This window comes from Rhinichthys klamathensis, unplaced genomic scaffold, assembly GCF_029890125.1.
Source record: "Rhinichthys klamathensis goyatoka isolate OS25496 unplaced genomic scaffold, OSU_Roscu_1.1 h1tg000115l_1, whole genome shotgun sequence".
NCBI lineage: Eukaryota > Metazoa > Chordata > Actinopteri > Cypriniformes > Leuciscidae > Rhinichthys > Rhinichthys klamathensis.
Genome location: NW_026606652.1, coordinates 1735113 through 1753962, shown reverse-complemented (window position 1 = coordinate 1753962; position 18850 = coordinate 1735113). Strand labels below are relative to the sequence as shown.

The following is an 18850-nucleotide window of genomic DNA, read 5'->3' as shown; positions in this document are numbered from 1 at the left end:
AAGCGCCCCCTAACTTCAGTGCATAGTGATTAGATATTTACTCAAGTGGAGGAGTTTCCTTATCTCAGTGGCAGCTCGTATGCAAAAAAAGTCGTATCGAACGGTCCAATATTATACTGAGAATTGTGGCATCCCTAGTGTCAATGTATGATGACACAGATATGTTTCTCTGACACAAAAACACACACACGGCACACAAGTAAAGCAGCGAACACGCATCAAAAAGTGTCTTCAGAAGTCAATATAATGCTTCTTTTATTTTCATACCATTGTGTTCAGTTCTAGTGTTTTTTAAATGCAAGAAGTGCCTGCTCTTGTTTTTTGCTGAGACAACTTGCCTGTAGATTTTTTATTGCATTTTTTTTTTTTTACTGTCATTACAGGGCTCAACAATAAGGATGGCCTTTTTTTACATTTGTTGATGTTGTACATTTAGTTTTTTTGCCTTGTAACCTTAAACAAAATAGGTATTATGATTATATATATATATATATATATATATATATATATATATATATATATATTATTATATATAGAGTGCTGTCAATAGATAAAAAAAAACAACGAATCACATTTTTTCTGATTAATCGATTAACTTTTAAATTTTATTACTTCTTATTATATTTTATAATGTAATCATTTCACAATTAATCTCCAAATTAATGTAGAACCATTTAATGGCATTTTTTATATGATTAAAGGCCAGTATGTCTCAATATTTTCTTTTTCAATTTTAAACATTAAGTATAGCAATTCAACATTCCAGTGTAACTGAAAGCTAATATTTTAACATTTATTAGGCTTTAAAAAATATAACAACTTTTAAATTAAGTGACCTCAAAACAATCCTCTCATAAACCCATAATAAATGTCATATTTACCTGTGCCCATCCTACCTGTCTAAAAGGTAGGAAATATACAGAAATTGAATAACAGCCTGCACTGCATAAATATAAATTAAATACAGATTAATCCTTATTAAAGCTACAAAAGTTATTTTATCAAGAGCAGTAATTTTCTCTGTTACCTTTGATTAACATTAATGACAGACAGCATTAGTGGCTGCTGTCACTTTAAGACCTGCCACTGCTGCACATGATGCGGATCTGAACATACATCCTATTTTCCCACAACTCTTTAAATTTAAGACTTTAACTCTTTTAAGACTGCTCTTATGAGGATACTAGACAAAACAGACAGTTTGGCATAATTGTTTGTGTTATTGTTCGTTCAAGCGGGAAAGAGAACGTCTCTGGTTACTCACGTAACCGTAGTTCCCTGAGAGGAGGGAACGAGACATTACGTATGGGGAAATCCATTTTCCTCGAATCATGAAGTCTGATAGAATAACTCTTTTGCTTGCAAATAGCCAATGGCGGTCCCGCCATCACCTGATTGGCTGACACTGCTCAATATAGGTGACGGCGGGCGCCAAAAACCTCAGAATCTTAGCTGAACGAGAGTAAGGAGATTGAGAGTCCCTCCCACACGGCAGGTTACGTAATGTCTCGTTCCCTCCTCTCAGGGAACTACGGTTACGTGAGTAACCAGAGACGTTCCCTTATCGAGTCGGTCTCTCGACATTACGTATGGGGAACAATAAAACCCCCGCCGCGTGGGAGAAACCCCGCCCAGCTCTCAGGAACAGACACCGGACCTGGTTGAAACATCTATTGGCACAGAGCCAACTCGGCATCTGCACCAACGAAGGCCCCTCCCATCAAGCTAAGCACGCTGAACTGAATGGAGGGAGATTGCAGCAAGTGATTGGTGCTTAGGAAAATACTGCCGGCTATGAATCTCGCGAAGGTATTACGAGACGACCAACCTGCCGCGAAACAAATGTCTTGAATAGACATGCCTTTCGCCCACGCCCATGATGACGCCAAACTCCTAGTGGAGTGGGCGTGCACCCCTATAGGGAAACGGCTTCCCGTGAAGCATAAGCCAGCCAGTGCACAGCCTCCACTATCCAGTGAGATAGCCTCCGTTTCGACAGCGCGCCGCCTCTTAGCACCCGCGTAGCAGACGAAGAGCTGCTCCGAAGTTCGAAACTGGCTAGTTCTGTTCACATAAGCACGCAGGGCACGCATGGGGCACAAGCGTACTTCTGAGACTCTGAAACACTGACCTCATCCGGGCAAAATGCTGGAATTGCAACCACCTGGGCTCTGATGAATATACGCAGTAGATAATAGCCCCATAATAGCATAGCACCTCAGTAAACAACAAACACATAGCCGTAGCTACAACTGTGAGTAGACGAGTTAGCACAGAATAGCCAGTTGTACTGAAGGAAACGGGGCAACATAACAGCATAGCACATGTACGTAACAGCATCGGTCGCTGTAGCGCATCCATGCATGTACATAACGCAGATTAAGTCGCCGTAGCGACAGAACTGCGTAGAGACAGAAACTGAGATGTACAGTTCGATCAGGATGGCTAGCTGCACGGAAACGGGGCAGCATTACAGCATAACACATGGTAAATTGCACATCCGTGTACGTACATACATTCAGAAACTGTGAGTATGCACAGTAGATTAAGATAGCTAGTTTTGCACTGAAAGAAACAGAGCAACAAAATAGCAACACGCGTCCTTATACGTACATAAGTGCAGTGTAGTCGCTGTAGCGACAAACTGAATATGCAGTTAGATAGGATAGCTGGTTGTTGCACTGAATGATAGAGGGCAACATAACAGCATAACACATCAGTGTGCACATTTTAAACATCTCTGTGTATAATGCAGCTCAAGTTGCTGAAGCGACCGAAACTGCATGAATATGCGTACACAATGGTCCATTACATTGAAGGGCAGCATAACGCTTCAATATCTACACAGATGCAATGCAAGTCGCCGTAGCGACGACTGAGACTATGCACAAGCATAGTTACATTTTTGTGTACAAAAAACACAGCGTCAGAGGCATAGCGACATCGACTGTAAATACGTAGTTAATCGGAATAGCCGGCTGCACTGAGGATACAGGGCAACATATAACGGCATAAATCATAGACATATATCAATGTACATAACACAGCGTCTGTGGCATCGCGCAACAACTGTGACTACACAGTAAAAGAGTAGCCAGTTGCACTGAAGGATACAGGGCAATATATAGCTGCGTAATAGTTACACATATCAGTGCGTTGTGTGTACACAGCGTCAGTTGCATCGTACAACAATTGTGAATACGTAGTGATCAGAATAGCCATTTGCACTGAAGGATAGGGCAAAATATGACGGCATAGATCATAACACATATCAGTGTGTAGTGTGCACAAACACAGCGTTAGTTGCATCGCACGACAACTATGAATACGCACTGCGTAGTAATCAGGATAGCCATTTGCACTGAATGACACAGGGCAATATATAATGGCATAAATCATTACACATAACAGAGTGCGGTGTGCACAAACACAGCGTCAGTTGCATCGCACGACAACTATGAATACGTAGTAATCAGAATAGCCATTTGCACTGAATGACACAGGGCAATATAAAGCATAAATCATAACACATATCAGTGTGTAGTGTGCACTAGGGATGTGCACGAATATTCGAATTTTCGAATATTCGATCTGTAATTATTATTCGAAAAATAAAATACTATTCGAATTTTACTACGTTGCTTTGCTGGCCGTAAATGCAGTGAATCCATGATAAATCCCAAGCACTAACTCGCAATTATAATTAAATGCACAGGGTGGCGCTGTGGAGTGTGTTAACAAGTTGTGTGTATTTGATCACATAATGTTGTCGTCTGCCTCGCGAAGTTTGGAATTACTTGAAAATGATCTTACTAAATGGAATTACTTTTGATCAAATTAATTAATTAATCTGAATTATAATATCATCAACACAATGAGAAATCACATGAAATCCAAACAGTCGAATGAGGAAAGACAGCTGTCCAACACTGCATCACGACTGCAGGTAAGCGCAGCTGGACCCCGCGTGATCCGAAATGATAACTTATCTTATAGCAAAATGATTTTGAGACATATACTTCCTTTAAGTTTCGTTGAGGGAGACCGGTTTAAGAACAGAAAACGCAAAGTGCTGTTAGAAACTTAGAACACCGTTATCTTTGTGTCTCTGAAGCGTCTGTCAGCGAAGCGCCTTTTCTCCCTCGAGCATAAATTGCTTGGGCATCCCCCTGCATGTGGATATAGTTTTTCTCAATATAAACGTGAAACAATATAAACACGATAATCATATGCTGACTCGAGTGTGTGTGTGCGTTCTGTACGATATCTGGCGCAATCTGCTTTATTAGGCGTTTTCCCCCGTTCGCGCTGCTTGAGCATGCTTTTATTAATGCTTTTGTTTTTTTATATTTTTTGTTTACACATAGGCCTACTGTTTAATGTTTTCAACTAAAAGAAAACTTCAACATATATTGTAAGCGTGTTGTGTATATTGCCTAATTGTAAGCGTGTTCAGAAATGGTGACAAAAACGTAAAAAAAAAAGTAAACTTAAAAAATAACGTCTTTTTCGTTAAACGTCATTTAAATAAACGAATATTCGAATATTCGATTTTTATGAGCCCGAATATTCGAATGCAATATTTTAGAAAAATGCCCATCCCTAGTGTGCACAAACACAGCGTTAGTTGCATCGCACGACAACTATGAATACGCACTGCGTAGTAATCAGGATAGCCATTTGCACTGAATGACACAGGGCAATATATAATGGCATAAAACATTACACATAACAGAGTGCGGTGTGCACAAACACAGCGTCAGATGCATCGCGCACGAACTGTGAATACGTAGTAATCAGAATAGCCATTTGCACTGAATGACACAGGGCAATATATAAGGCATAAATCATTACACATATCAGTGTGCAGTGCGTACAGCGTCAGTTGCATCGCACGACAACTGTGAATACGTACTGCGTAGTAATCAGAATAGCCATTCCACTGAAGGATACAGGGCAATATACAACGGCAAATTCATATAGTGTGCAGTGTGTACATAAACACAGTGTCAGTTGCATCGCGCAACAACTGTGAATACGTACTGCGTAGTAACCAGAATAGCCATTGCACTGAAGGACACAGGGCAATATATGGCATAAATCATTACACACAACAGTGTGTAGTGAGTACGTAACACAGCTTCAGTTGCATCACACAACAACTGTGAATACGTACTGCGTAGTAACCAGAATAGCCATTGCACTGAAGGACACAGGGCAATATATGGCATAAATCATTACACACAACAGGGTGTAGTGAGTACGTAACACAGCTTCAGTTGCATCACACAACAACTGTGAATACGTACTGCGTAGTAACCAGAATAGCCATTGCACTAAAGGACACAGGGCAATATATGTCATAAATCATTACACACAACAGTGTGCAGTGTGTACGTAACGCAGCGTCAGTTACATCGCGCAACAACTGTGAATACTTACGGTGTAGTAATCAGAATAGCCATTGCACTGAAGGACACAGGGCAATATATAATGGCATAAATCCTTACACATAACAGTGTGTAGTGAGTACGTAACACAGCGTCAGTTGCATCGCGCAACAACTGTGAACACGTACTTGCAGTAATCAGAATAGCCATTGCACTGAAGGACACAGGGCAATATATAATGGCATAAATCCTTACACATAACAGTGTGGTGTGTACGTAACACAGCGTCAGTTGCATCGCGCAACAACTGTGAATACACACTGTGTAGTAATCAGAATCGCCATACAGGGCAATGAATGCTGCGGCGGGGGCTGGGCGCCAGCCACCGGGAAAGCATTGACTGCTATATGAAATGGTAGGCTATAGCTCGTCCGCGGCATCATGCACGGGGACATAGATAGCCATCTCCTCGGGTTTCCCCGAGCTTCCGCTCTGCGATGCGTCTCCCGTCTATGAGGCGGGTAATAATGTTGGGGAGAGAAGCTCTTTTGCTGAGACATGTAATGTACCTTGTTATTGAAACAGAACACAGCGGTTTCAGAAACAACACATTCTCGTCGAACTCTGGGCGGGAACACGCCCTCTTCGCACCGGTCCGACGAACACGTCCCGCGCTCTTTCCTCCCTGACACGCACATCAGGAGCGCTGTTTTTTTTTTTTTTTTAGCGACTTCCTGAACTGCCTCTCGCTTCAGCTTTACGGCCCGCGCCGAGGCCACCTTTCCGACGGCAGCTCCTTGGGCGCTGTCCACTCCAGCACCATATCTGCCACCGCCTCAGTGAGAATGGCCATAAGCTCCGCATCCAAAGAGGCGAGGGCGCCTTCAGACGGAGACTCGGACCATTGGCGTCGTCATCGTCGTAACCGAACGAGATAATTCCCGTGCTTCCTCAAGAGGGCGGTAAATGGCCTCAAGAGTAACTCACGGGCTCTGCCACGTGAGGATGGCGTGGACCTTGGGCCGACGTCAGCGCCTCAACAGAACCCACGAATGGAGATCTCTGCCGTCTCCCGGTCCGCGGCTCGAAGGCGGCAGACTGGGGAGAGGCAGGAGACACAAGGTCGTCGCTACGTGTAACGGCCAGCCTTGCACGAAGGATCTGATGGGAAGCTCCTCACAGGCGGGACATCCCGATCCCTCGAGTGCCGCCTCTGCGTGGTCCCGACCCAGGCACAGCACACAAGTTGTGTGCGTCCGGGGATTCAATGGGTCCACCACACGGGCGACAAAGAGACATAATATAATCCACCGGAACGCGAGAGGGGAATTAAAACTCCTTAATATACTCCGCTCTGAATGCGTACATCAACGGTGAAAACAGACTCGAGTGAAGAAAAAAGATTCTGGGGTTTTTGGCGCCCGCCGTCACCTATATTGAGCAGTGTCAGCCAATCAGGTGATGGCGGGACCGCCATTGGCTATTTGCAAGCAAAAGAGTTATTCTATCAGACTTCATGATTCGAGGAAAATGGATTTCCCCATACGTAATGTCGAGAGACCGACTCGATAAGGGAACTCGATTCTGGCGCGCATCTTTCTGTGCGTTGTGTGTGTGTCAGGACAGTCATACACAGCGTGTTCTCTTTTGTCTTGTCACGCTTTAATGGTTTAAAAGCATTTGCATAACGCGTTAAAACTGAAATTGCATGCGTTAACAGCAGTAATATATATATATATATATATATATATATGTTAATTCCACATTCTTGTGGAACAAGTAAAAATGTTGACAAGAGACTAATGGCTCAACTGGGACAGCAGAACAAAGTCTCCTCATTGAGCCTGGGTGTTAAATTGACAGACCTTATTTAACCCCGTACGTCACAGAAAGCTCATGTCCCCCCCAATAAACCTGACCCAGGGCTTCCCTCACTATAGAAACAAACCCAGCCTGGTACACCATGTTCTCCCTGTTGGCTTTTTTCCTCCACATGTCTCTATTTCTGTCCACGGCATGTGTGGAATAAAAAAGACTACATGCAGAGTTTCTGGGAAGAAGTGAGAGCGGAGAGTAATGTTTCCAGGAGACAAAAAGAATTCGAGGGAAAAAGGTGATGATGTAAGGCAAGAGAGAGACAGAAATGATTTGATCTGGTTCTAACCTGTCTGATCCCAGGAGTCTGAAAACTCTGCTTGGGTCCGAAATCTCCTGTGTCACCTGCAAACGAGAGGAAATATTCTTTAATAAACAACTGTAGTACACCTGCTGAGATGTCCCAGAAATGCCCCTATTATAACCCTGTTGAACAGTTATGCATATCAAAACTAAACAAAAGAGAGAAAAAAACAGGCAAAAAGAATTCAGATTGTAATCAAATTTACTTTTCCTTACATTTGAAAAAAACTACATGCAAAAAATTGAATAAATAACTAATGCTCCTGGGAATTCAACAACAAACCTACAAAGATGATTTTTTAAATAAACAGTTATTAGAGATGTGTCATAAAGGTATAAACAATCATATAACAATGAACTAGTTATAATAATGATTGTTTTTAAACACACTAATATTGTGTATAATATTTTTTCCAGCTCTGTTTCTTTCTAGAGGTTGGAAGGTAGGTGATCTTTGTCAGAATACACTGTGGACCAGACTAAATAATGATAGTCAAAGACCACAACCAACTACCCCTTTTTTCCACCGGAATAGTCGCACCGGGGCAAAATTGCATTGTTGGAAAAAAAACCAAATTACTTATTACATTCAGAAATAATGTAAAATACCAGTGCATAACATAGCTTAAAGGACAACTCCGGTGCAAAATGAACCTCGGGTGTAATAACACATTGGTACAGACTAAATCGTTCCCTAAGATTTGTTTTCATGATAATCGAATGTAAAGAGTTTTATCTCTAAAAACAGTTTAGCTTATAACGCTAGTATATTGGGCATCGAGTAAGCAAAAAGAGATCGCTAGTTAATACCATTAACAAGGCTCAAATTAGCCCCACACTAACACGGCAGCATAATGAGTGTCCTTACATGCAAATCGAAGCATTGAGAACTTTGTAAGTGTATAGACAGTTTAATAAGAAGATACTTTACACAGACAGTACAGCTAGCGCATACAGACAGGAGCCATCTTGGAAAACAGTCTCGATCAGTCAAACCACGAACACGGTGATACGTGAGCTGAACTGTGACTTGGAATCTCATTTGGTCCGTTGTTTCCGGAAGAAAGCACTGAGCGCATAAGAGAAGCACTGAACGCAACAGAGAAAATAAAAAAATAAATATAATTTATCTTATCTTCAATATCTACACGTACTGTTCGCTCACCTTCGTGGTTCGATTGATCGAGACTTTTTTCCAAGATGGCTCCTGTCTGTATGCGCTAACTGTACTGTCTGTGTAAAGTATCTTCTTATTAAACTGTCTATACACTTACAAAGTTCTCAATGCTTCGGTTTGCATGTAAGGACACTCATTATGCTGCCGTGTTAGTGTGGGGCTAATTTGAGCCTTGTTAATGGTATTAACTAGCGATCTCTTTTTGCTTACTCGATGCCCAATATACTAGCGTTATAAGCTAAACTGTTTTTAGAGATAAAACTCTTTATATTCGATTATCATGAAAACAAATCTCAGGGAACGATTTAGTCTGTACCAATGTGTTATTACACCCGAGGTTCATTTTGCGCCGGAGTTGTCCTTTAAAGTGGTGTTCATATAAAAAATTATTTATAATAAATGCCAAGCCTAAATTAATTTCTGAAAGGAAAGTAACAGTGCCCGGAGACATAACTGTACAGTGGACACACCTCTACCGGCAGTTAGAGAACTCCGCTGTAAACGTTCTCCTCTAGCTCAGGCCTTCATGTCCACAATAAGCTCATTTAGTCTTTTTTATTTCATTAAGCGTTGTTTCACCTTTTCGTTAGTTTCGCACCAATTTCTCGCTTACACACCAAATTTGCGTTCTGCTGCACGGATTGCAGTTTTCATTTGCATATGGTACAACAGTCAGTTTAAACTGAACTGTGTAACTTTTTCTGTCTTTTGTTGACTGCATTTTAGTGTTATGATGAGGAGGCTGCAATGTCAGATTAGCAATGCTACAACTGATTTGTTTTTCGTGCATATTTGTGCCTAACTACTCCCAACTGAAAAACTTTAAACAATGGCTGAAAATATCACACGTGCCATGTTCCAAAACTACAATGAGTGGCAAAGCAGGTGCACAACCTGGCAGGCTCTAAAGCTCACCCTACACACACACACTGACACAATCAATTGAGGGGTGTAGGTGCTGAGCGCTTTTCAGTGGAGTCAGAGAGGAGAAAAACAGCTGAATAATTTAATCTATTACTCTCTGGCCAGCTGGAGCTTTCTGATTGTACATGAATTTTACATCATCCATCACACCCTGTCATCTGTGTCTCACACACACTCACACACTATCATATGTCATAAAGACAGTGCTTCACCTCCAGAAGACCTTTGGTCTTTTATTGTTATACGCTATAGAGCCATGAAACATGAAACATCATCTCACACACAATACAAATACATATATGTGCACGCGCACGCACACACAAACACACACACGCGCACACACACACACACACACACACACACATATATTAAAGAGCTTGTGATCAAACAGAGCAAGCAACATTAATATCATGGGTTTGAATGCATGAACAGATAAAATAAACACATACTAATCATGCTTTGGATAATAGCATCTGCCAAATGCATAAATGATTAATTTATTATATAAACATACCAATCAAACGTTTGGGGTCAGCAAGTTATTTTTGAAAGAAGTCTATTTTTATTACCAAGGCTGCATTTATTTGGCAAAACAAATACAGTGAAATAATTTTTTTGCATCATTACTCCAGTCTTCAGTGTCACATGATCCTTCAGAAATCTTTGTAATATGCTGATTTGATGCTCAAGAAAGATTTATTATTATTTTCAAAGCTGAAACGGTTGTGTTGCATTTTGTGAAAACCGTGATACATTTTCTCAGGATTCTCTGAGTAGAAGAGAGTTCAAATTTTTTTAAAATAGAAATCATGTTTGACCAAGTTTGATCAATGTAATGCCATCCTTGCCAGTCTTTTTTTTTATTTATCCCCAAACCCCAAACTTGTGAACAGTTTAAATCTTATTTGACAGTTTACTACAGCTTGCTGAAACCCATCAGTCTTGTTTCAAGGTGTTTAAGAGAGACAGAGTGCTATTGTGTTTGTTTACCTCATTTGATTTAAAGTTCTTCCCCTGCATCCCATGTTTCCAAAAGGCCAGAACACTGTCCTGGAGACACACTGGCACAAACACACACATATAGAAGGTTACGCACACACATCAAACACATACTAAATAACAGTCTAAAAGCATATCACAGCTGGATGAAAGCAGAGGTGAATCTCTCACCTACGGAGTCGACGCAGAAATCAAAGCTCAGCTCAGATGCCAGTTTCTTATTAGACTTCAGCTTTCCCTGCAAGTTCACTATTTTTACGTTCTCTAAACACACACAAGAACAGAGGAAAGACAACATTGGAAATCTTATATAGCTAATGTATTTGCTACATTTTTGAAAAAAAGTTACTGTCTTACTGTTACACTTACTGTCCAGGCACACGAGTACGGTGTCTCTCTCTAACTGTGTCACATGGATTGTATCAACCTGGTTACCACCTACACCCAGATAAATACACATTACTAATTTTGCTTACTAGGCCCATTTGACAGTTCTCACCAGCAAGGTATAGGAACAGGGCAAAGTGTGTGTGTGTAAGCTATACCTGAGCCGATCTCAGTGAACCAGGACGAGCAGGAATTGAGGTTGATGGTCTGGAAGCGAACCAGCTGTCCGGGCTCTATGCCCTGACTGACCGCCACACACACCAGAGGATACTCCTGCTCAGGGACCACCAGCATCTCAAACACACGCAGCGGACTGGGCAACGGGAAATCAAAATGCTGTGAGAGACAGAGAGAGAGAGCTTCTTCATATAATATGCCATCTTTTTTTCTTTATTCAGTCTTGATTTAATACAACTTTCCTTCTTGTCTAACCTTAATAAGCATGAATCTCTGCATGGGTTCGTACCACTGCAGCAAAACAATCCCTGACTGCAAAGCTCCGCAGAGATACTTGTGACCCGTGTACGGATTCCGCACTGACAGAGAGAAAGCGAGCAGGAGGTCAAACTCAATCTGAGTGTGTGTGTGTGTTTGGGTGTGTACTAGAGTGCATGTTTGGGTGTGTACTAGAGTGCATGTTTAAAGCTTTACCGATGCAACACTTGTGGCATCCCTTGGTGTCGGGGATCTTGGTGGTGAGAGCAAATCTCCTGTAAAGCAGACACCAGTGTTAAATACATTTATTTTAAATAAATTTCGGTAATTAAATAAACCTGAAATAAAATAAATATTATATGGAAAAAGTATTAGACATGTTGCCTTAGAAACTAAGTGAAATATGATAAGGTTCAAGTGCTAAAATTGAAAATGGAAATGAAAATAAATTAAGCTAAATATACTCTTAAAAACAAAAACTAATTAAAAATATATTATCTTTATTTTAATCTATAAATATATACTATACTGCATACATACAAAAATGAATAATACATAAATAAAAATATAATACAATTTAATTGTATAAGTCTATATATAAGATTCCATTTGTTAACTGCAATACTTAGCATGAACTAACAATGAAAAATCCTTCTAAAGCATTAAGTAATCTTAATTTAAATTTTTACTAATACATTATTAAAGCTGCAGTCCACATTTTTTCCTCTTTGTCGCCATCTCTGTTCGAAATCTGCAATTGCAGTCATTCGCGGAATTATCAACTTTACGCGAGTTGTACTTCAACACCCTCGACACGGCACAGCGCGGATGAACACAATGAGGAGACTGTGAGGCTGTCAGTCGCCGCGCCGGTGTGGATACTGGCATTCAGAATCACAGATTATTATTTTTGGAAGTATGACCAACATAATAATTTTCACCGGAAAATGTCATCTGAACTAGTAAGAAACATTCACTTTTGTTCTGGTTCTGACATTGCAGTAAATCGCGCTGATTAAATCTAAAAATCGTTTATCATATCACGCAAAACCGTGCAAATTATACTTTGTTCTCATCTTGTTAATGTTAACAACGTCAGCATTGCGTGACTACATGTACTGTCCTTCCGATATGTATCCTTGTTTTCGCATGGGTCCGGTGTCGGTCTCTTTTTTCTGTAGCCACTCCGAAGTCCGAACAAAGTCTTTTGCATTTTACAGGGTTCCTGCACACTTTTGAAAGTAAAATTTAAGGCTTTTTAAGACTTTTTTAAGACCTTAAGAAATCAAAATTAATACCGTACATTAGGGCTGTGCAGTATTGACAAAAATATATCTTGATATTTTCAACGTTTTGTTGATAATAATTAGATGATATTTTACTGATTGTGTTTTTGTGCTGGTGCCATGGCTGGTTTAGGTCTGTTGTTGACAGCTGACTCACGAAGATATTCATATTTTTCATATTCTATGCAGTGGTCAGTTCACAGCAGTGACAGAAATTAATATTTTAATTAAGGGGCAATATTTGCCACCTTAAATAGATTTTTTCAGGGGCATTTTCACCTATATATGGAAATTTTTTCTACACTTATTTAGAGTTATGCATCACCTTTAATGTCAAATACTATCATTCAAATTAAATTATACAGTAATTATACAATAATACTTAATTATATAATAATCATACAGTACCACTGTTACCAGTCAAATTAAATCATTCAATCAAAATCCATCTTTGCAGTGCAGAGGTGACAGAAGCGGCATCAGAAGTGGCATTAATATATTTACACTCCATTTACAACTGCATAAATAAAGCTATGAGATATATAGCCTATTTTTAAATCAATATTCAATATTTAAATATGAAATTATTTCTAATTTTAACATTTTATTTAAAGGGTACTTTAAATATGAAAGCGCAGCGGCAAATCACTGTTGTGAGTAAGTGAGTTGAGGGAGTCATTCATTCAACCGATTCGTTCAAACGGCTGATTCATTCGGGAAAGAAGCAAGTGATTCGTTCAAAACGCGGATTTCAGTCAAGAAATAATCGCTGTCGGTTGCATTGAGACTCTGCTACTGTTTCATTTTGAAATTATAGTCGGCGAAATAAAGGGAAAACAAACAATATTGACAATATTGTGTCTAAAAAGTAACTCAATGTTAACTTATTGTTAATTTAACTGTTGTATAACATAAATATCACACTTGGAATTGTGCACGGGAAAACGGCACTCTTTCTGATGTGATATAAGAACATAATATGATATAAATATAAGACAAAAACTAATTTGGGGACATAACAGTTACACTGCACACATCACGCAGTGAAAGCACGAGAGACAAATGCGATGTCAGCTCGCAGTGCCTCGTACATTGTTAAAACAATGATTACAATATCATAATAGACAATACACATCGCACACCATACGCACATAAAGAATGAACTTACAACTGAACTGACATTTACGACCTTTCTTCTCCTTCTCTCCTCTCGCGTGCAGGAGACAGTTATGCTGCCGCGACTCGCGAGTGACGCGAAATGTCACGTGAATTAGCAAATCCACAAAGATAGAATAATAAATTTTTAAAAATACGTACGCTAATTAGATAGTTTTAATTTGGAAAGCTTTTAGATATGTCTAAGTCAAAGTGTCATCTAAAATTTAAGACCTTTCATAAGTAAAAATAAGACTTTATAAGACTTTTTATGGTCTTAAAATTTAAAAATCTAATTTAAGACTTTTTAAGGATCCGCGGGAACCCTGATTTTACAGCGGGTGAATCTGTTGTCACTGGTGATTGTCGTTTGAACCTTTCTGGATCCGCCATCAAATTGATAAGTTTAATTATATCAAGTGCTGTGAGAAAAGGCTATAAATCTCCACCTCCAACATCCTCACACACAATATAGCCTACTAGCCGAGACTCCTTCTTTATGTGTACAGATGTGACGTAATGACGCAAAGACAAGCTCGAATCTCCTGCGGAAATCCACCAGTACCACTGGGATTAAACATTACAAGCTTACCGCTTTGAATCGAGCTACGGCAAGCAGATAGCGTTGAACACTGGCTGGTTATGTATTTTCTCAAATATGCATTTTGGATCATTTTTAACCCAAAAAAAGCTACGGACTGCAGCTTTAAAATCAAAAGTTCTATCTGTTAATATAGTTTAATGGACCTAAGCTTAAATGAACTAGCAATGAACAGCTGACAACTAACACAAACAAAGATTAACAACCACTATAACAAATGTATTGCTAATTGTTAGTAAATGTTAGTTAATGCATTAACTAAAGTTAACTAATGGGACCTTATTGTAAATTTTACCTAATTATTTTTTAATCTAAATAAAATTAATCAAGGCACATTTTTGAATCCTATTTTTTACTTAAAGACCCACTCCGATGAAAATAATGTTTTTCTAGGTGTTAACATGTTCTTGTGGCATTTTTCTTATGTTAGAGGACATATCTTGAGAAAAATAAGCTCAAAGTTGTATTTCTGAGTATTTCTACATTCAAATGGCTGTGAATCAGTAGCAGACGCTAAAATGCCGTTCAAAATAGACTGGAGTTGTGACGTAGTAACTCCACTGGGCGGGGCCACAAGCTTGTTAAAATTAATCGAAAGTGCCCCTCTCAAACAAATATCAATGATAATATTGTTTTCAATAAAACAAAATGCATTTGATTATAATTAACATGACAATGTGACAAAATTCACGTTTACTTGTATGTTTCTGTCGGTTTGAGCTGTCGTTGCCATGACTCGTTGCTATGGGTTGCGTCACTTGCGTGTCTTGCATCGGACTCGACTGAAGGGGTCAGTCTCCGTTTTCGAGGCCGAGGGTCAGTAATGTGGACGGCAGGAGCGCATAATCGTTGCAAAAGTTATGCATTTTAAAACGAAAACGCACTGTACGGCTGGATAGCGCCAATATTGCTCTCAATTTTTGTTGCACCGGTAATGACAGGTTGGGGGTGTAAGCTAGCGGGAGAGACAGAGCTCTCAGCAACGGGGAGGGGGAGGGTCATCTCCGTGCCAACGGCTCCGCCCACAACGCAGAGGCGAATTGCTAATGAGCTACTGCCGCTCTGCTGAAGCAAAGTCCCAGAAAACGGCACAGGTTTTGTGAGTTTGGCTAAAAATGGCATAATCATAATTTAAAGACCACTGGGAATGTTTACAAATAGCTCAAAATATGATCGGAGTGGGACTTTAAATATTTTAATACATTAAAAAAAACCCACACGGGTTTAAAGTCAAAAACAAGTTTTATAACACTTTATTTAGAAAACCTAAAGGCTAACAACAGTCATAGTGTCTTTATGTTATATTGCTAATAAATCGTGGCAAATATGCTGTGAAATGTTGTGCAGAAACTGTGTGTGTGTGTGTGTGTGTGTGTGTGTGTGTGTGTACCTGGGCAGTATCCTGTCAGGGAATCTGTGGGTGTGGAATTGAGTGGCCAGTCCAGGTTTCCTAAGCTGTTCAAACAGCCCAATCAAATTATGGGTATACAACTGAAACGTCTTCCCTTTGAACGAGAGATAACACACATCAAACACGTACAATACACAGGGTATGACTACACACAGGATATGAAATAATAATTCATCATTTGTGCTTATGAGAACGGAAATAATCCCCCACAGAAATGAATAGTCATTACTCCCTGCACATAGAAAAGCTGAGCTGTAGTTACGCAAGTTGAACCAAAATCAGAATCAGAGTAAGAATGAGACTAGAAAGATGATGTGATATTAGCTGTGTGAGCGTGTGCCATAGAAAACAGAGGTTTGACATTTTACCTTCTGATTATGGTGATTTAGGCATTAGAGGAGCCAGCAAAGCAGTAAAATCAGCCGTGAACACGGAGAGAGACAGAAAGACAGACAGGGATCATATAGGTACTGCAGAGAATCTCAGTAACAGAAAGACAGAAGAGCTGCTCCCACATCACTCTCACTCACCTGATAATGACATCAGATTATTATTGATTATGTACAGCCATGTGCATCTCCGTGGAAATAACTGAAACACATCCACACAGCAGTTTATGAGTTCATGGACCTGCTGGTCTTTTTGGGGGTAGAGGGTAAAGGTGAGTCGCAAGAGTTTAGACAGTACCTGCTCCATGGTGGCTTCATGTAGCTCGTTCAGGTTCAGAGTGTAGATACCGTCTTCAGTGCCAAATATCAGATACTGGTCTAAAATAAACAACCAAACAAAATGAGTAATGTTCACAGCCTGAAATTTGTTTTTGTTTTATTTATTTTTTATCGGTATCAGCTAACATTGTATTTATAAACTGTAATTCTTTAATTCAGTATTAAATGGATCCAAAGTGACAGCTGTTTATTTGAACTTTCTGAAAAACACAAAATCACACTTTCTACAAAAATATGAATGGACTGGAGTAATGGCTGCTAAAAACTCAGCTTTACCATCACAGGAATAAATTACATTTTAAAATATATTAAAATAGAAAACAGTTACTTTAAATTGTAATAATATGTAATAATTTTGTTTGTACTGTATTTGTATAAATAAACTCAGCCTTGGTGAACATAAGAACTTTCAAAAACATTATACAATTTACATTAATTATAATAATTATACAACCCTATCCTTTACACTTAATTTAAAAAAGTACTAATTTTAATTTAACAACATTATAATGTACAGTATGAAAATATTGATTTTGAGATTTGGTAAAACTTTTGTTAAATTTACAATGTTGTGATGCCTAAATTCCCTTGTAGCATTTAAAACTAATTAAATTAATATATACAAAATATTATCAGATGTAGTATCAGCCATATATCGGATATCAGGAGTTTACCTTTGGTATCTGGGTGAATCCATGAAGTGGCACAGTTAATTTTAAGAGGACAACCATCAAAAACCTTTGAGAAACAAGCTCCCATCTGCAGACACACAGACAGGTAATATGTGAGATTGTGGCAGTTATAAAACACAGAATTCAAATAAAGGACTGAGCAAATAGCTGTTGTATATTGAGATGGGCAGATATTAGCATTTAATCAGCAAGTTATGTGTGATGTCACTCACCAGGACTTTGGGAGTGGGCGGTAGGCCGTTAATAGCAGGTTTCTATAAAAAGGAACAGAAAAAATGAGTAGAGGACCCACATTCTCTTCTTGCGTCACAGTCGTCTCAACAGGACACACACCCACAAAGACTCACACACTTACTGGGAAATCTTTTCTCTCTTTCCTCAGGGGACGACCAGGAGGTGATTTTGACACATCTCCGTTTACACTTCCGTCTGAATCTTCCTCTACAAAGAGTGAGAGAGAAATTTGAAAGGTTTCATTATTTATTACAACTCTCTGGACTGTCATTCTGATTGGTCAACTTCAGTTGTCAAATATTGTTGAGTACTGAAACAGTATAATTCAGCAAGCAAACTGTCTCTCGTATCACTCCTTTGTTTTTGTTCTCACATAAAATTATCAAATCAATATTTCATGTCCATTTATATATTTGGTAAGTGGTCCACGATAAGCAAGGGATTCTGATCCCACTGTTGATTTATGTAAGCAATAAGGTACGAGAGGCTGTGCTGTATCGTGAATAAGTAACGGCTGGAGGGCGTTGTTAGGCACGACGCGAAGCGGAGTGCCTGCAACCCCTTCAGCCGTTACTTATTCACGATACAGCACTTGCCTCGAGTACCTTATTGCTTTTATAAAACGGTTGCCACACAATAAAAATATTAAAGCCGAAAAATATGTATCTATGCAACTTTCATGAAGTAAAATCACTAAAAGCCTGCCTTCCGCTGGAAAAAATAGTCCCGGAACGTGAACAGCAACAGAAGTTACATATATTATTTCGCCAATAGATGGCGGCAAAGACTGTCTTTATGAGTGAGTGAGTGAGTGAGTCTGTAGAGAAGGCTTTTGAAAGGACTCGAACTTGTGATCACGGAGAAGACAGACGCAACTGACAGATGACTAACGTTATGCACGGAAAACCCCATGACTGTTAAAAGGACAAAATATGCAGCGGACATTCAAACGCATTTTTTTATTATGAATATAGGACTGACCTGAAGGAAAATGCTACGTCTACTGTAAATGCAGGTACACTCGCTTACTCGATCTCTCACAATGCTCTGCTCTAGCTTTAAATGAACAATATCAATGAGATGAAACATCTGTTTAAGTTGCTAAGAGTGGTTGCTAGGGGTGTTGTGTAGTGATACATAGAACCGTTGGGTGAAGCGGTCATAGCCGTGTTTTATCGTGAATAAAGCACAGCTATTGACCAATCAGAATCAAGGATTGGAACTAACCGTTTTATAATGTGCAATAATATGCA

The 18850-nt window shown here is 39.4% G+C and overlaps 1 protein-coding gene across 3 annotated transcripts in view; it reads right to left on the bottom strand.

Annotated features, from left to right (window-relative positions):
- The window catches only part of map4k5 (mitogen-activated protein kinase kinase kinase kinase 5), a 50230-nt gene that overhangs the window by 1943 nt on the left and 29437 nt on the right, over positions 1 to 18850 (bottom strand). For all 3 annotated transcript variants that reach the window (XM_056254931.1, XM_056254929.1, XM_056254930.1), the window contains 13 exons: positions 17719 to 17804; positions 17576 to 17617; positions 17346 to 17430; positions 16631 to 16710; positions 16474 to 16534; positions 15923 to 16037; positions 11707 to 11765; positions 11488 to 11591; positions 11214 to 11391; positions 11038 to 11106; positions 10840 to 10932; positions 10660 to 10730; positions 7555 to 7610 (listed from right to left, as the gene is read on the bottom strand). In XM_056254931.1, the coding sequence (XP_056110906.1) occupies positions 7555 to 7610; positions 10660 to 10730; positions 10840 to 10932; positions 11038 to 11106; positions 11214 to 11391; positions 11488 to 11591; positions 11707 to 11765; positions 15923 to 16037; positions 16474 to 16534; positions 16631 to 16710; positions 17346 to 17430; positions 17576 to 17617; positions 17719 to 17804 (1099 nt within the window). The remainder of the gene's footprint in view (positions 1 to 7554; positions 7611 to 10659; positions 10731 to 10839; positions 10933 to 11037; positions 11107 to 11213; positions 11392 to 11487; positions 11592 to 11706; positions 11766 to 15922; positions 16038 to 16473; positions 16535 to 16630; positions 16711 to 17345; positions 17431 to 17575; positions 17618 to 17718; positions 17805 to 18850) is intronic.